The sequence below is a fragment of the Macadamia integrifolia genome, chromosome 5 (genome assembly GCF_013358625.1).
Source record: "Macadamia integrifolia cultivar HAES 741 chromosome 5, SCU_Mint_v3, whole genome shotgun sequence".
Classification (NCBI taxonomy): domain Eukaryota; kingdom Viridiplantae; phylum Streptophyta; class Magnoliopsida; order Proteales; family Proteaceae; genus Macadamia; species Macadamia integrifolia.
Window position 1 is genome coordinate 34,509,455 of NC_056561.1, and position 25,335 is coordinate 34,534,789.

Here is a 25,335-nt window from a genome sequence, read left to right on the forward strand (position 1 = left end):
AAAAAAAAAAAAAAAAAAAAAAGGTAGTAGTCCAAAGAGAAGGAAATGGCAAAAAAGAGTAAGCGAAAGGTGAAGCTATAGGAAACCAGAGTCCACTTACAGAATTCAGCAGATTGGAGTGTCTACTGTCGAAATGCTGGTCAAGAAACTTCTCCGCCCGGAAGCTTTTCTTACAGTACCCACACCGCCATTCACTTATATCAATATGGATCTTGTGCTGCTCCTGATCTCTGAACAGATCATTGTCAGGATGAAGCCTGCATCTACTTGGAATTTGATATTGCTCTTGCTCAACAAAGGGCATCAGATACTGCATACCATTTATCAGTACAACCAGCTTTGTTATTACTCACGAAGGGATCAAAACACAAACCATGAGTGAAAAGTTGTCCAAATTTACAAGCCGAAGTACGGCAATACCTCGTCAATGATTTTCCAGGCAGCACGGCTCCTTTCTCTTGAACAATGTATTTCATGAGTGTGTTCTTGCCCTTGCTTCAGAGTCCTAACACATTAAACCAATTTAAAATTTTAAACACGGACAAAACATCAAACATCGGTATGACACAAACAATCAGTAACCAGAGTCCATTCCAAAGTTTGCATAAACCATTTGGCATGCCGCCCTGGCTAGATATGGCTTTCAAGCCCAATGTTTAAACTCTCGTATAGGTATATAATCCAGTCCGAAGATGCTGGTGATGCTGAGTGGTGAAACCAACAAATTATCAAAGCAAAACATGGAACCCCTATTACCTTGCAGCAACTGATTCTCTGAAATCCTGGAACATAAACAACATGAAAACATTAATGGTGAAGATAACATGAATTCACATTTCATTAAAGTAGACAGAAAAATCCAAATTTTTTATATAAAATACAAGTTCAGGACAACAAAAATAGGGAACATAGTGAAGAAAGGACAACTGAAGTATACCAATGCCAAGTATCGCTGCAAGGACTTGAACTGTTCAAGTAGAACATAGTAATGATAGATACTGCTTGATGAAGAGTACATATAAATAAAGAAAAAAGACCAAGGTGCAGTATATAACTAGAAACAAAAGCTATAGTTTCCAAGATGCAGCGGGAAACACCTGAGAATCAAATTTCTTCATTATGCCTATAAGATGTAACTAACGAAAAATTAATTAATTAGTCAATAGAACCACCAAAACCACCTTGGTCTACCCCCCTTCCCTTTTCTTATACTTGATTCAAACACCTAATAGTATGAGGCGAACTATGTCCTTTTATCTTTATGCAGCTGACAGAATATTCAACTCAACTCAGTCTTATCCCAAATAAATGTACTCCGCTATATGGATCATTTTCCACCAATCAGCTGAATTCAAAGCCATACTTGTTATTGTTACTAGTCCTAAGATATGCATGTCTTTCTTCACCACTTCTCTTATAGTCATTTTAGGCCCACCCCTGGCTCTTTTAGCTCCTTAAATCTGAATCAAATCACCCCTCCATACTATAGTAGTTAGAGGCCTCCGTTGCACATGTCTATGCCACCTCAACGACTTTCTTATAACTTATCATGTATTGGAGTTACTCCTAAATTAGGTCTAATTTGCTCATTCCTTATTTTATCTTTTTCTAGTTTTACCATTCATCCATCTCAACATCCTCATTTTAGCTAACTAAGTTTGTTATATGTTGTTTCTTCACTACCCAAAAATCAGCTCCATGCATCATTGCTAATTGTATAATAGTCCGATCAAATTTTTCTTTGAGTTTTAAAAGAATACGTCAATCAAACAACACTCCGGACGCACCCCTCCACTTCATCCACCTTATTCTAATTCTTCGGGCAACTTCATCCTATATTTCTCCTTCTTTATTTATGATCAAGCCTAGGTACCTAAAATTTTCACTTTGCAGTATCTCCCTATCATGAATTTTCACCACCTCATTTTTAGTCTTATTATTACTAAAGTTACACACCATAATATATACTTTGTTTTTATTCTACTTATCTTAAAACCTTTTGATTCCAAGGTTGATCTCTATAATTATAACTTTGCATTTATCCCTGCTCTTGTTTCATCATCATCAGAGATCATATACAAAGGGATAAGATCTTGAATGTCTCTCGTCAACCCATCTATGATTAGCGCAAACAGATACGGGCTTAAAGCTACTATAACATTTTTTTTTTATAGGTCGAACATATTTATTATGTAGTACATGGAATTGAACCTTGGACCTCACACAATCAAAGCAAGCTCTCTACCGTTAAGCTAGATCCACCTATGTGTGTAATTGGGAATTCATTACCCTACCCCCTCCAATAGTTCTTACACTAGTTACTGCAACATTATACATTGCTTTAATTCTTTAACTATGTCCACATATTTTCTCTTAAACACTTTTCTTCTCTAACACTTATCAAATAAATTTTCTAGAGACTCTTGTCATAAGATTTTTCTAAATCAATAAAGACCATGTAGAGATCCTTCTTGCATTCTCTAAATATTTCCACTAATCTCCTAAGCAAATAAATTTGTGATTGATCTTCCTGGCATAAAACAAAATTGGTTATCCAAAATATTCTTCTCTCAGGCTGGTTTCAATAATTCTCTCCCAGTAGTGAAAACAATGTTTTAGTTTCGGACATGAGCACCTTACGAAATCTTATATGGCACTAAACAACTTATGTATAGGATCAATGAGCATAGAAAAAAAAATAACAAGCATACACAAGAGATAAGAGATTTATGTGGTTAGGCAAAACTGCCTACATCCATGGAGTGAGATCAAACTTCCACCAAGAACAAAAAAAGAAAAGAAAAACACTACAACCTTTACAATTTAATTCCCAAACCCAAGTCTCTTGTGCACTGCTCTCTTTTCTCTTTTCTCACTTGATCACTCACTCACCCACTCTCTTTCTACTCTACTCTGTCTCTCTACTCGTTTTAAAGATAACTTTTATAGACTCCTCCTCTACCTTGTTGTTTTTTCTCCTTAGAGAAAACCCACTACATACTTCTTCCAAAGTGTCTCATGGAGAACTCCACCTTGTTTAATGACTTCAACCACTAACCACTTCCACTCTCTTGGAAGACTTAATCTTGTTAAAGACTCAACTTCCTTTGAAAGCTTCAACCACTTGAAAACTCTTCACCTTTCATTCTAGTTGGCAATCCAACTAGACCATTGAACCAACCCACCAATTGGTCAAGATAAAAACCACCAAACCCAACAAATTTCATATTATGGTTCGTAAGTTTTATTCCTCTATGGTTGCTATAGATTTGAATATTACCTTAGTTTTTATAACTCTTAACCACAATGCTTCTCCTTTATTCATCTAACATTTTTCTTGTACTCATAATTTTATTAAACAACTTGGTTTGCCAAGTTATGCCTTTACTTCATACATGATAAATATAAATGAAAGGATAAGTACCAACAACTTTTTTTTTTTAATGATACCAACATATTTAAATTACAGGGTACCCCTTGTTAGATTTGGTGGCTTTTATCCAGACCAGTTGAGGGGTTAGTTAAATGGTCTACATTGGTTAATGAAGAAAGATATTGATTTGATAAAATTAAAACAAAGTGCAGTAGTCAACAAGACTAACTCTTCTAAGATAGTAGAAGTCATTGGTTATCGAAGTCGTTAGAACAAAGTGGAGTTTTCTCCACGGGAAGACAAAGGGAGAAAGAGTTAGTCGGTTTTCTCTATCATGGAGAGAGAAAGCAAGGTAGATGAGTCTAAGAAATGAGAGGTGTCTTCCAAAAGGTATGTAGGAGAACCATGAGAGAATGTATCAGAGAAAGAAGGTGAGTCGTGAGTGAGTGACCAAGTGAGAAATTGGAAGAGAGAGGGTCTACAAGGGGAACTGGGTTTGGGAATCAAATTGTAAGATTATACTATTTTTCTTCTTTTGTTCCTAGTGAAAAAAACTGATCTCAGACCATGGATGTAACGATTTTGCCGAACCACATAAGTCTACTTTCTCTTCTGTGTTGTTTCTTTATCTTTGTGTTCTTGTTGATCTTACCCATACCGAACTCGTAAGGTGAGTACAATTGTACTGCTTCCAACCCCAAATACCATATCCGTAACAGAAGAGATTCTTAATCAGTCAAAAATTAAGGTGGCAATAAAGGATTATAGAGCCGTTCCTGAGTTCCTCTTTTAAATGAACAAATCTTAAACCCACAACAAACACACTACGAATCTTGAAATTCTCTAAATGTATGACTCCGTTATATTACTCACAGTGTCTTTCTCCTCGATGAGTGAGCATACCTATCCGCCACTTCTATTTAAATCCCTTAGTGTTATATAAGGAAGAGAGAGAGAGAGAGAGAGAGAGAGAGAGAGAGAGAGAGAACACCTTCAAGCAAACTGAAAATACACGAGAAATGCTTAAAAAAATTAAATTAAAAGAAAGAAGAAGAAAGGGAGCAGGGTTTTTCTGCAAGAAAATCCGACTAACCTGTTGAGAGGGCGAAGTTGAAGAAGCTCCTATTCCCTGCAACAACAGAGACAGCGAGAGAAGGAGAAAGCCGATCCCCGTGGCTCTCCCCATCGCTCGACGCCTACCGCCTTTGTGGGTCGTGCTTCCCCAGCTCCGATTCAGCTTTTTTCTGCGCCGACCACAACGGTGACTATAAACGATGGGTCGCCTGGTTCAGTGTCTGGGGCTCGTTTCGATCTTTGATCAAGCCGCCCACTGAGCTTTCTCGCCGTTTATAAGAAAATTGGTGAAGACTACAGATTCCACTGGTTCCATTGTGTCGAAACGTGACCGTGACTCGCGATTCAACTCTCTTCGTTTTGCTGGCCAACGCCTTCCTACCGAGTGGGACCCATAAATATGACATGGACCTCGATCTGGGCCGGCGTTCATCTCATTTCGTCGGACCACTGACCCCACACAACCATATTTCCTGTGGCCGATCCATAATAAAGTCAATACACCTTACAAAGTATGATGCAATGTTTGTGTGAACCTATATATATTATTTCTTCAATGGAAAATGAATATACTTGTTTATTATGCAGTGTTGATCTTTACCCTCACTCTTTATATAAACGACATTGACTCATCCACTAGATAGGGTACACAATAGTAACCAAAGTCATAGACCGGATTGTTTTTATCAGCAACCTCCTTCTATGTTTTGAAACTTGCTTGTAAAGTCACATTGATACTCTCTATCCTCCTACCAACAAAAAAAAAAAAAAAGATATTCTTTATCCATGTGTGCCATAATCCCTACCTTGGTTTGAGTACTCCTCACTTGCCCCATATCATGGGGTGCAATTCAGGCCCTAATGACCACAACACAATTGGAGTTAAGGGTGTAAATGGATGATCAAAAATCAAAATTCAATTAACATCCACATTTGTTTAGGGATATCCATATCCGGCTAGAGGATTTCTAGATATTAATCTAGATAATTTGAGGCATAATTTATCTATTTGAATATATCTAACTAATAATAAAAAATAAGAGATTGCTTCACACCTCTTAGTGCTTACACCTCTCGCCTATTAAAATTTTGTAAAAATCTCATACGAGAACTTGTATAGAGAAGGATTTCCCCACAACACAACAGTTCTTCTATACCAACTTAGTTGGCTGGCGTTGCTATTGGCATAACAACCAATATAATGATCATGAGGGTTTTTTAAGATTATACAGCTTTTAGAGAACAAGGAAAAAAACTAAGACAATTGAGAGACATGGATTAAGAGCCAAAGTATATGCTTGGGGAGGAAGTTATGGATTACATAAAATCAAGGATGTAAATGTTGGGAAAATAAATTGGATAATCGTCCGTGATTAGAACACATAAATATAGATTAACCGCATCTAGTGTAATTGACGGGACTCATCATGATAGAACCATAAATGGTAACGAAGAATACATACAATGATGGTGTTTGACAAGCTTCCATGTGTAAAGCTTGATGAAATTTGCCACATGAACTCAAAGATTAATCCTGTAGGATTTTCTACAGTATCCCAATTGGATCCTCGCTATAACTCTATGAGTGAATTGTGTTTTCATGTAATGACAACTACAAAGATCATAGAGTGGGTTTATCCCTTTAAGTGAACCAAGCCACTATGTGCTTAATAGATCATCCACATTAGCGTGGCAATAATACCCAACAGTAAACGGATAGTCAAAAGTCCATATTTGAATTGCATCCGTATCCAGTAAAAGGATATCCGGATCCGATCACATCCAATGCGTTCAAATCCCTAGTTTTGGCGAGGGACTCACTTGTCGAATACAAGAAGTGCATAATTACCGTTTACATTCTCTTCTCCGTGTGAAGTTCCCTATTGAACTACAATACTTGGAACCCGCGGAGGCGCGGACATTCCAGCTTACACACTGCTCTGTGTGATATCGGAAAGTAGTTGGAGGAAGCAAAGACTAGAAGAGGATGGGGAAGAAAACGAAGAAGCCCGGGAAAGGCAAAGAGAAGACAGAAAGGAAAACAGCGAAAGCAGAGGAGAAGAAAGCTCGGAGGGAGAGTAAAAAAGTCTCTCAAGAAGATGACATTGATGCCATCCTGGTATGGAAGAGATCAAATAAGCAAATCGAAATATCATTCTCATTTTTAGTTTTTAAATTTCAGTTACTCTTTGAATTCATTTCGTCTTTATTTCCTTTCTTAATTTGTACAACTCATAGATTTCTGGGGTTAAAATTAATGCTTCTACCTGTAATGCAAGAGGAAGAATTTCTTACTTGCCACAACAATTTTAGTTTAGTGAACCTAAATTTGAAAATTTGTCTAGATTTCACTAGTTTTAAACGTTTTGACGATACAACTCGTAGTAGAGAATTATAGTAGTTCTGTAGATTCATGAACGGTTGGTTTGTGATTTTCTCGTCAACAGATGAGCATACAGAAAGAGGAAGCCAAAAAGAAGGAAGTCCACGTCGAGGAAAACGTACCGGCGCCATCCCCTCGATCAAACTGTTCGGTAGGTATCCTTCCAGTAATCTGTGTGTGTGTGTGTGTGTGTGTTTGTTTGTGTCGCAATGTCTGACACTGTTCCTTGATTTTTTATGTCTGTTCATTCTGATTGTGTAGATGAACATTAATCCCTTGAAAGATACGGAACTGATTTTGTATGGGGGTGAATTCTACAATGGTAACAAGGTTCGACATTTATTAGCTTGATGGTTCAAATTTTACTTCCAAACCCCACACCACCACACCCCCCCCCTCCCCCCCCCCAAAAAAAAAAAAGAAAGAAGAAGAGAGGTGTAATTCATTTTCTTGTGCTTGTGCAGACATCTGTTTATGGTGATCTTTACCGTTATGATGTGGAGAAGCAGGAGTGGAAGTTGGTATCGAGCCCTAACAGTCCACCACCTCGTAGTGCACATCAGGCTGTTGCTTGGAAGAATTATATTTATACTTTTGGTATAATGCAGAAAGTTCAGTGATTGTATTTGTGGTTTCTTCTAGATGAAAAGTTTATTTATAATGCTCTATCCCCTCCCCTCCCCTTTCAGGTGGTGAGTTTACATCTCCAAATCAAGAGCGGTTTCATCATTATAAGGTATTCAACTTTTAATATCACGTTTTTTTTTTTTATTCTTATGGAATTAAACTTTGTTTCTGATGTCATAAGCTCTTGGTTCTTAGTTTTTTTTTGTTGTAAATTTTTCTCTTAGTTCAGCTGTGCTTAAATGTTGGAATATGCGTTGATTTTTCTTGTTGTAGGACTTTTGGATGTTAGACCTGAAAACAAATCAGTGGGAACAGCTAAATTTGAAAGGGTGTCCAAGTCCGCGTTCTGGTCATCGTATGGTATGCTCAGGGTTTTTATATATGATTGCATCAAACCCATTCAAGTTATTGTAATTGCTTATACTTTTTGGAAACTTTCTAATCCATCCTCAGTTGCATTATTAGTGTGATACTTTCTGAAAAATTTGTATTTACAGAAAGCTTTAAGCTTATTATACACTCAGAAGTTCTTATGTCATATTTTTGTTGAGTTTCCATTTTCACATGTGTTTATTAGTAACATAAACCAGATCTGGGAGCAACTAAGCTAAAACTGCCAAGTGCACCTTAAGATTGGGGAATCATATGTCAAATTATGTCTGGGTGTGCACCTAAGGTGTTATGTGTTTGGTGGAGCTAGCAAGGCACTTGATATGGGATGGTTTGAGTATTGATATGATGTAGATGGAGATGGTTGGAGACTTGGAGCCTTGTAACCATTTGAATAGCTTTCAACTTTCAAGAGAACAATGATCTGATACAGGCTCCGTAATGCGAGTACAATTTGACTTGTATTCTCTTCATCACTCGTCAGTGTTTCTGGTTTGATTTTTCATTCTTTCCTCAAATTTTAATGGCATTTGAACTTTATCTCAACTCTGATGAGGCAACCAATGCCTGGTAGAATACCCAAGGCAACATAGTCTTGATCTCACAAATTAAAGGCAGTCCTTTGCAGTCAAGAGTCTCAAAACGACATCTTAGGGGTGGACTTTGGTTTGATTGATGAAGAATTAAGCTGCAGGCTGGAAATCGAGGACAATGACAACAAACAGATATATTTGGGGGTTGGGGTTTGATCCTGAATAGTTTATGTTTTGCATTATTCTGTAGCAGATCTGCAGATGTCAGTCTGAAGTCTGAACTGATACAGGTCCCCCCCTCCTTTTTTTTTGTTGGGGGGGGGGGGGGGTTGTTTGGCAGGAGTTGGGGAAGGTAATCAATTGATTACCTTAATGAACCAAATAGACTGTGAATAGAAAAATTTAGATGATCAATGGAACCATGAAAAAAATATCAAAGGCAGAGGTTCCTTATATGGCCTACCATGTGTCATGCATTTTAAGTTTAGTGGCGTTGTTGGGATGTTTTGATGGTTAATAGTTGCGAGTCAAGCCTAGGTGACAAGGTGGGCCTTGATTCCCAATGTGACTATATGCCTTATGTTTCAAGGCGTCCAAAGCCTAGATGATGAAGGAAATATACTCTAAGCCTGTGATATGGAAAAATACATGGAATATGGTAATATAACTGCTATGTAAAAGTTAATAGGACTTAAATAGTTAAATTAATGGTTTATAGTGTCATTATAACATCTAAATAAAATAATCAGCAATTAGTGATTTGGAATCAAGTTAATAAAGTTAGCAGCAATTTTAAAGTATTACAGCACATTTGTGAACTCCTCATCTATAATCTTGAAGCTGCTTTAATCAAGTGCAGTGGGGATCTTTCTTTGACAGATTGTTTTTTCACCAATATCTCAAACTCAGATTTTCAGAACCTCTTCTAGGAAGGGCTTTTACCTCTAAAGATATCTGATCAAGGTTTGGCAATGGCATTTTATACATTCTCTTCTTCCTTTGCAATCTTATTACCAAAGGGAATAAGCTTTTTTAGCCGCCTATTTGAATTGTAAACTTCTTGGGGATTTATATCAACATTGCTATTGATGCTTGTGTACCATTTGATTGTTTATTCATTGTTGTGTATTGGACATTCAATTCTTGTTAACTGTTACAGATTATATTAAAAGTAGTTCGCATGCCACATTCTTGTAGAAGTCTGCAGCCATTCTCTAGTTTCCTTATTTGCATTTTTTTGCATGTCACAGGTACTATACAAGCATAAGATAATTGTTTTTGGTGGCTTCTATGATACTCTTAGAGAAGTAAGGTTGTTGTTCAGTTCTTTTCAAGTATTGAATTTGTTAAAATTTCCCCTCTCTAATTTTTAACTTACTGTTAGAGCTGCTTGATGTTGCATGCTTTCCCCTCTATGAATTTAAAATATAATTATCTTTTTTTTTTTTGGGATGCACTTAGTTCTGCCTTTTCTTTTGCATTCAACATTCTTTTAATGCTTTATTGTCCTCTTAGGGACTCCTTACCTTGCAAACATTTTTTGTGGGTTGCTAGTTTTATTAAAAGTTGTTTCTTTTATGTTGAGGAATAGAGGAAGACAGAACTCAGCATTTTGTCCTGTGAACCAATAATAGTAAGAGAGTGCAGTTTAGCAAGTTGGAGAAAAGATATACATAAAATGATTGTAATTGAGACATAAATGTTGATATGGATGAGTGAGAAGACTGAAAATGATAGATTAAGAAATTAATGCATTTGCGGGAGCATGAGATAATACTGATAGGTGGCAAGATGAAGGAAAGTTTATTGAGATGGTTCAGTCAAGGGAACAAGGACCAATGACCCCTCTTGTGAGGGGTGACATGGTTCAAGTTGAAGGCCAAATAAGTTGGGCTGATTGCTTATGATTCAAGGATGATGTGGTCTTAGATAGGGTGGATTTGTAGGACAAGATATTTGTTGCTGCTCTCATGGAGTTGGTATGTGCCCTAGTTGAGTTGAGTTGAGTTTGGTAGATAGTTGGTATACAGCTTCTCTTTAGGGCCTAGAACTAGAAGGCTTGCTGCAGCCAGCAAAAAGATGAGAATGTACATTAGACTGGGCATGGCATGACCTCTTTTACATTATGGATGTTGTCTCCTAAGTCCCACCAATTATTAGGGTTCTCTTTGGTGGGATAAATTAGGTTAGGGGATGTTGAGGTTCATGGTAACTGGTGGTGAAGTCCTTGCAGGAAATAGGTTCGTGGTCCTTGGTAGGGGTGTCAACCGGTCGGGCCGGTCCGGTTTCGGTCGGGCTTAAATTGGGCCTGAAGACTGTCAAAGGCTGCAGCGTGTCCGCTCATTTAACTAATCGGGCTTAGTAATGAGGGCACGGTACGCTTTATATTCGGTCGGTCGGCCTCGGGCTATAATCATGCTACCTTAATCGGGCTTTAATCGGGCCTTAACTAGGCTACGGAAATGTTTAATGTTAAACGGGCTTTAACCGGTTTTTAAATGAGCCCTCTTTAAAATGTGCTTTTATATTCCAGCCCACTCATGCAAGCCCAAAACAATGATAATAAATCAATAAATGATACCAAATATAACTATTATTTAAAATGTGAACATGTCTTTACTTTTTTAGTTTTTACTCTTTAATTTGGGGGGTAAAATAGGTATTCTACACAATCATTAAAAGGTCGGGTCAGGCCGGTGCACAATACGCCGGTCTCGGTCGGGCACCCAACGGTCCAAGTAGTAGGACTGAGACTGACCGTTTGTAAACGGGCCGGGCTCAAGCCCGACACGTTTAATAAAAGGTCTGGGCCGGGCCGGCCTATAAACGGTCGGTCCCTGTTGGTTTAGTCGGGTCGGGCCACAAATTGACACCCCTAGTCCTTGGCCATGGGCTGCTGGTAAGAAGCACTGCTTCCTTTTTCTATAGCGGTTGATATGTGATTGACAAATGCTGGACTACTTGATAATTCAGATAATTTGATAATGATAGCGAAGGCACCAGCCAAGATATGGGATCTCTTCTGCTTATGAATATTGTCATAGTTGTTAAGGCATGGCCTTGGTGCCCAGGCGGTTTTCCTGGGGCCTAGGTTTCGCCAAGTTAATATTTTTATATTTGTTATTTCATTTACTTAAGATATTATTCATAAATAAGCAAATACTTCACATTTGAATCCAATAAAAAAATAGTTTAAAAATCAAATTCCAAAAGGATAAAAAGTCAACCCCCTAGTCCAAGAACAAAAACTGGATTTTTTTGTTGTAGGGCGATTTTCAACTTTCAAATGCTATAGTTTTTCTCCAGTCTGAAAATTTTATAAATTTTATCATGGTAAAATATTGCTAAAAACCAAAAGTCCAGTAAAATAATATTTTGTTTGATGTCCATAAAATTATTTCCATTTAGGCGATTTAACAACATTCGCGCACTTTAAAATAAGTTTGACCGGAACATAATTTTGTCGTAACAACTGAGATTATCATTTAAGTAATCTTAGACTTGTTGGAAAACTAGTTTTGTGTTATACATAATACAAAAAGTCTCATGTAAAAATAAAATCATTTGATTAATCAAACTTATTATAGAACAAGAGCATTTCTCTAAATGTCAACAAGTCATGTTGGTTTTTGATGACTTGATGTGAGTGCGACTATGTTGATTTTTTATGACTTGATGTTGCTTAATGTTGATTTTTGTATGTTATAGTGTTTATATTGCAATATACTAAATAACTTCAGAAAATAGGGGAAATAGAAAATAACACATGGGCAATTTGATCACCATAGCGGGCGATTCATCGCCAAATCGATTAGCCACCCCTCCACCGCCTTGGGTTGCCATGATGCTGTGACAACTATGAATATTGTCTAATTAGTGTCGTTCCTTTTTTGTGTTTAACTTGTAAAGAACTTCTATATCTTTGGAGTTCTTCACCAACTAATATGATTTATTGGTGTAAATTTCAAGCATGTCTCATGTTGGGAGACAATTAAGTTATTGGACACAATATTTAGGTTTTTGGCATGGTTCATGTCATGCGCATGTTCTTATTTTGACAACAGTACGCAAATGTTGACAGCCACCCATTCTTTAAAAACACTTGGATGCAAAAAATGCCAAAATTGCTGTCAACAATTGAGGAGAAAGTTTTATAAAAAAAAAAAAAAAGAGTAAGGAGAAAATTTTCCCTCTCCCGCGGTGAAGGGTTTATCCACAAATCTAAGGCCATCATCAGTCCCCCCTCATAAATGTTGAAGGTCCGAAATGCCCTTTACTGTTCCCTGAGACCGATCCAAGCACAATGATGGCCATAGGTGAAGGAATGCCTCCTTTACCATGGCCTTAAGAAAAACTGGGTCCAACAATTAATATTAGAAGGTTGGTAAGGCAATGGTTTGCATGAGGCCTAAGTAGACAAACATGTGAAATTTTCTTCAATTATGCATATTTAAGTATTATTAACTTTAATTTACTATATTGCCTTAACATGCAAATGGACACTTGCTGGCAAAGAGCAGCCTACACTGTTAATGGACCCATTTTTTCTTGCAAGAGATCAGGGGATACAACATTACCACCTACCCTACACCCCTTGGTTTGTAGGGAGGAAAGACTACAAGGTGCTGACACTCACTTTGTGATCTGGGGAACCATGAGCATCTGACACAATGGACTAGTTAAATTATATGAGCTTGGATAGTGAACATTATTAATGAATATTGCATTAGATTCTTCCATTTTTTTTATACACCCTTGGTATTGTATTGAGTATCCTTTGATACAACTTCCTACGGGTAGTAAGACCCTCTCTATACATTAGACTATTAGACAATTTGTTTTTTGAAAACATCATCATTGCATTACAAAAAATCTGGTGGAGTTCCCTCTCTATACGTTAGACTATTAGACAATTTGTTATTTGACAACGTCATCATCATAGTAAGACCCTTTCTATACATTTGAATGTTTGATGCCTTTAGATCCCGATGTATAATCTAACTACTGCAGCAAGGATCCAAACAAATTAAGTTGTAAACCTGTTTTAAATTCTAAGGGTACAAGAGAACACAACAATTTGAGAAAGAATAAGCAAACTACTTGAAACACTAAACGACAGAAGTCCCCCATCATTGTGCAAGGGACAACAACCTTACCTGTGGAGATAGTTCAGCCCATTGAGCAGCTGCCAGAGTATTGACTTAATTGTATACTGATTGATATAATGGTTGGCTTTTTCTCTGTAATGTCTGATAATTTCCCATTTCAAGTTCAAAAGAATGACATGGTAAAAATTAAAAAATATGACACTAAAATTGACAACAATTATCAGATAATTCATCCCTTTCAGTCCCTAGTTGGTAAAAAATTGGATTCAAAGAGCAGACAGGAAACCAAGCAAGCGGTTATATACAAAACAACGAACAACTAAATCAAATTCCAATTGAATGCAAACCTATCTACCAATTCCTTCTCCAATGCGCCCATTTTTCTGCATGGAGGTCTGATCTGATTATTCTAACTATTCGATAGGTAAGCTTAAAGTTGTCCTCTGCTTTGTCCCATGCCAGATCTGGTGGCCCCATTTCAATGGTATGGCTCACCCTGTATTGAACTCTTTCCCTTGTATTTTCACTCCCCTCCACCAACAAAGTTGGGGAGGGGGAAGATTGACTCTTCAGCCAATATGTGAACCTTCATTCTGAAATGCAGTGAAAACCAATTTGGCTGAAAATTGATGCATGAGTAGTGGGGGATGTTGACATGTCCATTAAAATTTGAGCCCCAAGTAGAATGCCACGTGGCTTCTCTCCACTATCATCATCATTATTGTTATTACTATTTTCGATAATTCGACATTTCATGGAAGGTAATGCCATGTATTACTGTCTCAACTGAGTTCTTGAATTTGGTTGCTGAAACAATACATTATTATTTTATGTCATGGTTCTATTTTGAATCAATTGAACTTTATTATTTCATATAACTAAGGAATAAAAATTTTTAAAATTTTCATGAATCAATTGAACTTTATTATTCTATTTCATGGTTCTACATTTATTAGGCAGTGAGTTAAGTAATGCTGAGTAACCTCCAAACTGTTAGGCTGTTAGCAAGGGATTTTTTAAGGTTTATCTTTGTGTTTAATGGTTGATCATTGATGGATTCATTTTTACTTTGTCTGTTTGTAGGTATTTTAATGATCTGCATGTATTTGATCTGGATCAATTCAAGGTGACATCCTCAGTTCATTTTTCTTGGTGTTTGTCACAACTTTTGATGTCTTCCTGGTTTGAAATTTGATATGTTTACTAACATCAACGATGACTTATTGTAGTGGCAAGAAATTAAACCCACGCCTGGCTGCATGTGGCCAAGTGCTAGGAGTGGTTTCCAGTTTTTTGTCTACCAAGATGAGGTGAGTTTATAATGGTCATTTATAATTATTAATATAGCAATAGATGTGTCTGATGCACCATATTCCGGTTAGATAATTTAGAGCAGCTTCTAGCATATTCTTGTTTTTGCAGACTATGATGGGGTTTGGATGGGTACTTAGTATGGGAATTTAGTGTAGGTATTGGTGATATTGTCTTATAGCGGACATTTTTGGATTTAAGATTGTCATATGTTGTAATTCTCATGTGTAGGAACTAGATTAGGGCGGTAAGATAGGTAATCTTCATTTTCTTCCCATGACTTGTTGGTTGTTATAACGATTTCCCCTTATTTTTCTGATGCCTTCTTCTTTGACACGGGAAAAGATTAAAAAAAAAGAAAAAGGATTATTGGAGGATTCTCTGTTGTGGAATTGAAGAAGCTAAAGGTTATTTTATATCTTAAATATTTTGGTAAGTTTGTATATTTATTTATCTTCTGCTATCCAGTTGGAAATCTGTTGTGAATACTGTGCATACATTAGTACTTCACTTTTTGCTCTTATTTGACTAAAATTGTATGAAAAGTTTTGTTGCATGTATCCTATGTTTTGGCCACTTTTGTAGTTTATAGCATTCCCAAATTTGCTTCTCACTGTGCATTGCTATTATGTTTTTTCTGATTGGTTTTTATTAGAGACCGTTTGACCTATATATAATAACCTGATTTAGTAATAATAACCTTGTTTTGTCGTTAAGAAACTCCAGTCTTAATTTTGGGTCTGGGGTGTGAAATTCGTACCTGAATACCTCATTATTTAATGAAATTTCCCATTTTTGCAAAATTGATGATTTTATAGCTTTCATATATAAACATAACTGTAAACCATCCAGGTGCTTTTGTACAATGTACATACAATTTCAGACTCAGGTGTTAAAACTCTAAATTTTTTTTGTCTCATTGCTGCAAAAACAAGCCTTTTATAAAGGTTAAGCAATAAATATGCTTTTTATATAGTCTGGCTTCACCTTGGAGAGTTCCTCATTATTGTCTTTCAACGGTGTCAGAATTGACTGCTCCTTTATCTTCTTCAGTACGCGATGCTGCTGAGTCAACTATTCCTTCCTGTTTTATTACGGGAACCAAGTTGGTCTTCATAATACTTGCACATTCTTGCAGGCCATCAAGCTTGGAACACGTAGTTGACATAAATGCTCCATTATTTCAGCAACCTCTAAATTATTAGCTACTAGTTCTGCCTAAAATGTTCACCCTATTTCATTGTCTTTGGCTACGACTAATTCTTCTCTGATCTGTATTCTTTGGCATTTTTAAAGCTCAAATCTGTGTTTATCCTATGGTGCCATATATGTAAACAAGAAAACACTTTCACAGAAGGGGATATTGGATGTTGGTAAAATGATAGAATTTTTGTTGAATTGTTTGACCCTGATCTGTTTAGTCCAAACCATTAAGTAGTGCATTTTTTTTTCTTTCAAAATTTAAATTTGTTTAAATTTATTAACCAGTAACTAAGTTGGAAGATGATAAATTATCAAGGTCGTACACTTCTAGAATTTTCCTGTGATTTCCAAAGGTTGAAATAATCTACTTGAGTTGGCAATGAATATCATGCAAAACCTTATGTTTGAAGCTTGGCAGGTAAGTGAAGGAAAGGAAAATTAGGGCCCCACATCCCAGGGGAAGTAAATTGTAATGTGTATATATGTATATATTAAGTTATTTACCATAGACCATCTTCTTCTTCCAATCACAGTCTCACCTGTGAAATTTTTTTCTTTTCTTCTTCCCCAATTCTGGTCTCAGATAGTCCTTGCCCCCTGTTTCTCTCTTGCTCCCCTCCCCCATATCAGTCTCCCTTGGTTTTCTTCTTCCCTGATTGTGTCTTCAGAATGAACAGAGCTGCACATCTGCCACCACCACCACCACTAACACCCCAGTCTCCCCTCTTTCCATGACATCTAAAGAGTCAATGAGTGATGAGCACATTTATGTGTGAAATCTAGGGTAGTAAAACATACATTTTACATATTTAGAATGGAGCTACCTTGGGTTTTACTCTCTTTTTGCAGGTTTTATATTTTCAAGGTCTTAAGGACTATCGGGAGCCATATCTTCAATTTTACACGTAAAGAGGTCCTATTTCTTTCCATGGTTGCGAAGAGGACGAAATTCTGAGCAAGATGGACGTGTTCAATTAAAAGTACACATTCGTTTGGTCACCCGTACAAATGATTATTCTTTTTCGGGTCAGAAAAAGAATAATGGATCAGAACTGAACCGAGATGCAGAATCAGTCCGTTTGCAATTGTCCCAGAGGTACAAGGAATACTCCAAATGCCAACAAGGATCGATGGACCACATCCTTAAGTGATTAAAGATTTGTTTTTGGTAACAACAACTACCTAGCTTAGTTGGTGACTATGGTGTACAAAATTCTCTTGCTCACCAAGAGGTCTCAAGTTCGAATCTTATGGTTGTTTTTTTTAGAAGATTTTGTTGAAGATTTTCTGCTTTAGAAGCAAGCAAAATCGTGGAAGGGTGCACAAGAAAAAAAGAAAAAAAAAGAAAGCAAAATCGTGGAAGCAAGAAGAGAAGAAAAAAAAAAGGAAAGAGAAAAAAAATGGGAGAACCAAAAATTGTCCAAATCTTCTCTCTCCTCCACATCATCACCAAAGATTGTCCAAATCACACAAAGGAAGAAAAAAAAAGTCGTCCCTAGGAGAGAGAAAAAAAAAAGAAGAAAAATAAATTAGAAGAAAAAGGAAAGAAAATAAGCAAAAAATTTTAGGAAATTTCTCAAAATTTATTTCTCTCTTCTCTCTCCTCCATCTTAGCACTTTTGGACTCAAAAGATCTCACAATCAATTGTGGGTTTCTCTCTTTTAGGAAAGAGAAAATTGTTACCCTACCTCTCCATTCCCTATAAATACAACTCATGTAAGAGGAGGAGACACAATTCATTCTTCTTCTAGTTTTTTTTTAGTTGCTCTCTCTCTCCCTCTCTCACTCTTTGGTTTTAGTTCTTCTCTATTTTTGCTTTAATCACTTTTGTAATAGTTTTTTTTTTTATTTCAATTAATGCAAGTACTCTTTTATTTTTATTCAGTTCTTTTTATGTTTATGATTTATGCAATTGAGTTGTAATTTTTTAAGTTATAGTTCTAGGCTTAGATCTAGGTGACAAGATCACGAGCCGTGGAGCAATTTTTTTTCAAGTTCAAGCATTGATTCAAGTAAGTAGGCTCCTTCAGTAGTCTTCTCTCCCTCCTCTCATTCCCTCTTCCGACTACCCTTTCTTTCTTAATTTAGGATTTTTATTTTCAGTCGTTACATTATTGCTATCCCTCTCCCCCAAGGTTCATGGCTAGTGTATGTGTTGGCTTTGCCCCTCCTAGCCATAGAACCATCAATTTATTGCTTTTATTTTAATTGTCTCCCTTTCCCTAAAGCCAAGTAGAGAAACCCTTGTAAGAGTTACTCTCTGGTCAAGTAGGGAAGCTCATATTATGATGCATCCCTCGGGCTAAGTAGAGAAACCTGCTTGTGAGTCTCTCTCTAGCTTTATCCCCTTTCTTTTACTTTATTTTTATTTCAGCATTTTTTTCCTTTATTATTATTTTTTTTTAATTGCGTGGGTTGTTTACTTTTAGTTATTTATTTATTTAATTTTAATTGTGTGGCTTGCGTCTTTAAATTCTTAGATGACGAATGGTTAGGACGTTATTTTTAGGACGGTAATTAGAATTAGATCACAACCATTAATCAGTTCACTTTCGCATTATTAAAAGAAATAAAAAATAAGGTGGCTGCTCTCCCTGTGTTCGACCCGTAGCTACACTGATTCGTACGCTTGCGGTTACATTTTAAATCTCAAACAATACACTTGCATGAAAAAATTGTAAGAAAATGTTGAAATATCACATGAAATTTAGATCTATATTAAAACCACATGAGATAATAAAATCTACATAAAAAAATAGAAAATGCAATTATCTTATCTACATACACGTACAATGCCCCATGACATGACAATTATGATCGTTATTTCATGTGAGGAACACATGCGATAACACATAGAATGATAAAGTAGAAAGCAACTTATCTACATATGTGTACGATGCTCCATGACATGATAATTATGATCATTATTTTATGTGAGAAACACATATGATAACGCATAAAATGAAGAAACAGATTACATTTAATGTACAAATCCAAAAATTAATACATGAAACAATAACAATTAATCATTATTTTATGCAATAGACACATAAAATAATACATGCGGAGATGAGGTACATATTATACAAACAAATGAAATTATGATATAATATTTACATGATAATGACCGACGAAAATGGTGAAATTTTCGATAATTTTCCTTGACTTAAGGGCAACGATTTAATTTTCTTCTATATTTCTTGGAGAAATTAAAAAACTTTCAGCACTTGGGTAAGAAGGTTGATAGGGCTTCTATGCTAAGGTGTGAACATGGGTTTCTGGTTTTCTGGGAATTTGAGTAGGGCTTCCACACTATATTCCTAGAATCGGAATCAGCTGTGGCAATTCGGGCAAGGCTTCTGCGCTGTATTCTTAGGGTTGGAATTAGCTTTGGAAATTCAGGCAGGGCTTCCGCGTCGTAATCCTAGGGTCGAAATCAGCTGTGGAAATTTGGGCAGGGCTTCCGCATCATATTCCTAGGGTTGGAATCAGCTTCAGAAATTCAGGCAGAGCTTCCGCGTCATATTCCTAGGGTCAAAATCAGCTTTGGAAATTCGGGCTGGGCATCTGTGCCATATTCTTAGGGTCAGAATCAGCTTTGGAAATTTGGGTAGGGCTTTTGCCTCGAATTCCTAGGGTCGGAATCATCTTTGAAAATTTGGGCAGGGCTTCCGAGCCGTGTTCCAAGGGATGGAATTAGCTGTGGAAATTTGGGCAGGGCTTCGACGCCATAATGAAAATATTGAAATCAAATACAAAAGAACTTAAACAGAAGTTTCATAATCACCTGATATGGACAACGTGGATTTCCAAAAATAGGGCAAGTGTCACACCCCATTCCATACAGAATCGGACCGGTGATCGATTAAACACCTGCTAACCCAAAATCTACCAGGATCATCTGATCCAGTAACCACAGTACAGCATACACACACTCTAAACAAAGATGATTTTGTATATCAGTGGTAGTCTTACATGTATTTATCTATAACTACCCCAATACTCTTGATGTCCAAATTTTATTACATAATATCTTTACATGTGGGCCCACAGGCGTAATATATATACAATAAATATAATTTAAACATCTAGAGTACAAAGGGGGTAACATTTCAAAATAATCAAAAAGAGTCTCAGTATGGTATCAATGTTACTGACGCACAACACAACTATTGCATGGGCACTCGGCTCCGTGCCCAAGATCTTCACGGACGCACTAGTCCTAGATTGAAAACTCCACAGTGGGTCTCGGCTCTAGCTACTTAGCTAAATAACCTGTAAGATCATCTAAAATTGGTGTGCACACGTGGGATGAGCTCACTAGCCCAGTAAGTGGAAAGAAAGACTAAACTTGTATGCGCAATATAAATGAACCTATATGCATGCAGTCCATTTTATTATCTTAGTCCACCTAGACAACAATTCTAAGTCATAGGTTATGTGCTACTCGCAACCACAGTGTGTGTATGCTCTGGGTATGAGCTGCAAACCCCATCCCATGATACCCCCATAAGGTTGCTGGAGAAGGCCAACCATGGGTACCAGAAAAGTAAATTATTGTTCCTCAGCGACATTAAAGTATATTGCTATTTCTCAGTGACATTAAAGTAATTTGCTATTTCTCAGTGACATTAAAATAAAATGGGCCATGCCCTACATTAAATTAAAAGCACTACGATTGGCCCTCTTGTTATATCACCGAAGTTGCTGACAATCCTAATAATCAGCCAGGCATATTTCTAACCACCACCGTTGGTACATAACCTTGGGCTTCCCCCCAATGATATACCTAATACCTATACCCCTGCTGGGAAGGGTTGTAGCACAAGGATGTGTCATTCCTAATCGTATACTCTTATGTGAAATAGTATGACTGTATAGTACCATCATGTCCCATATCATGGGCCACCAATGCATTCGTGTCCAAGCCGACTATGGCATCTAGTTTAGTAAGGCATCATATTCAATAATTTAAAGTCATCCATCTCATATCGCAAGCAATATTAAGCATTTAACAATAAAGATATCAACATGTCAAATCATAAATGAATTTCAGAATGCACATGTCAATGCATGCAATGGCACTCGTGGATGACTAATCTACACAATAATAATATAATGACATGGCTAGTCTACAACCAAAATGACATGATACAATGTCCTCTTCCCACTTACCTAATCATGTACAAAGATCACCTCCGGTACGAGGAAGATCTGGCATGCGATGACGCAAGTCTCTAATACAACCTATCATGAAAATAGTTAGATTTAGTATATCACCACTTTAGGGTCATAACTAATGAGGTATGATGATCTTAACATGTTTACAATCGCTAGAGAAGGTTGCCCAACAAATTTGGGCCCAATCGGAGTCTGAGAAGTTGGATTAGTGGGTCAACCGGCGGGCAAGGAACCCACCAGTCCTTGCTTGCCTATTGATCCAGGGACACTACCTAGACCGGTGGGCCAAGACTGGCAGGCAAGGCACCCACCAGTCCTTGCTCACCTGTTGGACTAGTAGCTCTGTTTGGACCAACGGGCTAAGAGTGGCGGGCCAGGTCGCCCACCAGTCTTGCTCGTCAGTGGAGCCAGCAGTCCACCCAGGACAAGCAGGTGCTGGATTGGTGGGTCCCATCCATTTTTAGGCACCCACCACTCGCAACCGTGGTTTTGTTGTTCTCTCCCATTCTTCATCCCGCCTTGGAAAAACCAACATGGGTCGATTCGACCACATTTTCCACAAATCTAAAGCTCCAAATCATGATTCCAACATAGATCTAAGGTGGATCCAAAGTCTCAATCATGGATCTTATCTTTTTGCTCAAAAATAGCTCAAAAACCCGAAATCTTCTCTTTAGCTCAAGAGATCAACAAATGCTTCACAAATCATGCAGGTCTCCCTCTAAATCCTTCATAAACAACATACAGAACCTTTATTAAACCTTAGATTTATATTCTCAAGAGATCATAGCAAGATCCAAAGGGTTTCTACCCAACTCGAATCACTTAGGGTTTCATAAGGGTTTAAGGAATATGGACTTTACTCACCTCAAATCGTACATGTCGAGATGAGGATCGTTAATCTGGTGTCATATTCAAGAGATCTGACCCCAGTGACACACAACGATCATCTCCTTCCCTGTTTTCTTCTCCCTTCCTCTCTCCTCTTTCTTCTTTTTCTCTCTCTTCTTTACTTTTCTCAACTACCATGTAAAACAATAAATGAGGTGAAAGAGAGGTAATAAATGCTATTTATAGTGGGGTAAAATATCTAATGACCAGAGTGGTAGGTCACACTAGTGGGTCCGACCCACCTATGACCACCCACCAGTCGCCCAAAACTTAGCCGAAATAATGGAACTTTCAATGGAGCTCGGCCCCGACACGTATTTTACTCTTAGTAATCGATCAACATGCGTACTTGGTATAAAATATGGCTATGTACCTTTATTATGCGAATATGGCCTCATGACTTCACTAGGCACTGACTCCAACTCATTTGGCCGACCCAAGTTCAGGGTTACCCTTGCCACCATGCTCCATAAAGTACCCGTTGTGGCTCACTCGAGTTCAGGTCCTAAAAGACCAAATTGAACCAACCGGAAAATTAGACCAGGTTTATAAAGTAAGGTATCACATTTACCCCCCCTTTTTAAAAATTTTATCCTTGAAATTATAGTACCTTATTGTCTGAAAAGATGAGGATACTTGGCTTAGATGTCATCCTCTTTCTCCCAAGATGCTTCCTCAAGCGAATGATTTTCCCATCGAACTTTCACAAAGGTGATGGAGCGATTGTGAAGAGTCTTTATCTTACGGTCTAGAATTTCAGTAGGCTACTTTTCATAGGTCATATCATTTTCTAAATATTCATATTCCATGGGCAGCACATGTGTTGGATCATTGATGTACTGCTTTAGCATAGACATGCGGAATACATTGTGAAAATTGCTGAGAGAAGGCAAAAGAGTCAACATATAAGCTATAGACCCAACTCGAGTCAAGATTTCAAATGGGCCAATATACCTCATACTTAGCTTGCCCTTCTTGTGGAATCTATGAATCCCTTTGGTAGGAGAGATTTTGAGGAATACCTTTTCCCCCTCTTGAAATTCAATATCTTTCTTGTGGTTATCTATATAGCTCTTTTGGCGTGATTGGACTGCTCTAATTCTTTCCCGAATGACGTCGACCTTGTCACACGTCATCTGTATCATCTTTGGTCCAAGCATCCATTGCTCACCTACTTCATCCCAATATAAGGGCGTTCTGCACTTTTTGCCATATAATGCCACATACGGAGCCATCCCAATGGTAGTTTGATAGTTGTTATTATAAGCAAACTCCATAAGAGGTATACACTCTTCCCAACTGCCACACATCTCCATTGCACAGGCTCTGAGCATGTCTTCCAGTATCTGTATAGTACGTTTTGATTACCCATCGGTCTATGGATGGAAAGTTATACTCAAATTCACCTATGTTCCCAAATCTTGCTGGAGACTCTTCTAGAATCTTGATGTGAATCTCGGGTCTCTATCTGACACAATGCTTACCGGTACTCCATGTAAACGGACTATGTTATCCATATAAAGTTGGGCTAACTTATCCATGGAGTACTTTGTCTTGATAGAGATAAAATGTGCAGTCTTGGTAATCCTATCAACTACCACCCAAATTGCATCCATTCTCTTAGGTGTACGGGGTGGCCCTGTGACAAAGTCCATGGTGATCTTGTCCCATTTCCACTCGGGTATTGGGAGTGGCTATAGAGTACCATATAGTTGATGCCTTTCTGCTTTGACCTTCTGACACACGAGATATTTTACCAAATACAAGGCAATAGTGGTCTTCATTGCTAGCCACCAATAGCTTTGCTTAAGATCTTTGTACATTTTTGTACTTTCAGGATGAAGTGAGTATTCAGAACTGTGTGCCTCCTTCACAATCTTGTCCTGTATCTCATGTCATTAGGCACACATAGCCTATCCCAAAATAGTAATGCCTCATCATTGTCTATTGTGAAGTCAAGGTCATTCATTGTCTGCTCTTAAATTTGCAGCAGGATCCTTTGTAGCTCAGGATCCAATGATTGTTTCGCTGTCACCTCTTGTTTGATGGATGGATGTACCTATAAGGATGACAAGGATATAGTCAGCTACTTAACATCATCTGGCTGGTGCTCAAGCTCCAATGTTGCTCTCTCATATAGGAGAATTTCATCCATTAACATTGCCTCTTGTATCAGCTGTGGACTGATAGCTAAGTATGAAAGTGAAACTATCTGAGCCTTCCGACTTAGAGTGTCAGTACCACATTAGCCTTGCCTGGGTGATACTGAATATCACAGTCATAGTCCTTCATAAGCTCAAGCCATCTTCTTTGCCTCATAATTAAATCTCATTGGGTAAAGAAATACTTAAGGCTTTTGTGATCACTATATATTTCACACTTCTCCCCATACAGATAATGGCGCCAGATCTTCAAAGCAAAGATGACTATTGCCAGCTCTAAATCATGAGTGTGGTAGTTCTTCTCATACTCATTGTGTTACCTAGATGCATATGCTACCACCTTGTCGTGTCGATGAGAACATAGCCTAACCCTATCTTGGATGCATCAGTATAGACTGTCATCCCACCTGTACCATTTGAAATGGTTAATACAGGAGCTATCACTAACCATTTCTTCAACTCTTGGAAGCTATTTTCACACTCGTCTGACCATTCAAAATTTACACCTTTCATGGTCAACTTAGTCATCGGCATCAAAATTCACGAAAATTTTTTGATAAAGTGTCGGTAGTAGCCTGCTAAGACCAAGAAGCTTCCAATTTCCTCATTTTTGGGTGCTTCTCACTCAACTACAACTTTTAATTTTTGTGGGTCCACCTTGATCCCATTCTCAGACACCATGTGTCCTAGGAATCCTACTTGCTTGAGCCAAAATTCACACTTGCTAAATTTAGCATAAAACTATTGTTCTCTTAATCTTTGTAGTACCATTCTTAGGTGTTTTGCATGTTCTTCTTCTGACTTAGAGTAAATCAAGATGTCATCAATGAAAATGATGACCCACTTATCAAGGACATCATGGAATACCCAGTTCATTAAATCCATTAAAGCAGCCGGTGCATTGGTTAACCTGAATGACAGCACTAGGAATTTATAATGACAATATTGGGTTCTAAAAGTTGTCTTTGGTAATCACTGCTCTTTATCTTGAGCTAGTAATAGCCTGATCTAAGACTAATCTTTGAAAACACCTTAGCACCATGCAATTGATCAAAGAGATCATCAATGCACGGCAATGGATACCGGTTCTTAATGGTT

The 25,335-nt window shown here is 37.5% G+C and overlaps 2 protein-coding genes across 3 annotated transcripts in view; one reads left to right on the forward strand and one right to left on the reverse strand.

Moving 5' to 3' along the window:
* The window catches only part of LOC122079860, an 8,322-nt gene extending 3,620 nt beyond the window's left edge, over nt 1–4,702 (reverse strand). Inside the window, exons 1-4 of the mRNA XM_042646613.1 lie at nt 4,467–4,702; nt 757–782; nt 421–505; nt 101–310 (exon numbers count right to left, since the gene is read on the reverse strand). Coding sequence (XP_042502547.1) covers nt 101–310; nt 421–505; nt 757–782; nt 4,467–4,559 — 414 coding nt within the window. The 5' untranslated portion in view covers nt 4,560–4,702. The remainder of the gene's footprint in view (nt 1–100; nt 311–420; nt 506–756; nt 783–4,466) is intronic.
* Nucleotides 4,703–6,231: 1,529 nt separating this feature from the next.
* On the forward strand, nt 6,232–16,831 carry LOC122079046 (kelch domain-containing protein 4-like). Of its 2 annotated transcripts, XM_042645270.1 has the most exons (10): nt 6,232–6,566; nt 6,895–6,981; nt 7,092–7,160; nt 7,295–7,427; nt 7,520–7,566; nt 7,731–7,817; nt 9,631–9,692; nt 14,572–14,614; nt 14,718–14,798; nt 15,145–16,831. In XM_042645270.1, exons 1-10 carry the CDS (start codon nt 6,435–6,437, stop codon nt 15,193–15,195), a joined length of 792 nt encoding a protein of 263 aa, XP_042501204.1. In that variant the 5' UTR covers nt 6,232–6,434; the 3' UTR covers nt 15,196–16,831. The 2 variants fall into 2 exon arrangements, with proteins under 2 accessions (XP_042501204.1, XP_042501205.1); XM_042645271.1 differs by lacking the exon at nt 15,145–16,831 and having other exon boundaries at nt 6,234–6,566; nt 9,631–9,687; nt 14,718–14,808.
* The last annotated feature ends 8,504 nt before the right edge of the window (nt 16,832–25,335 follow it).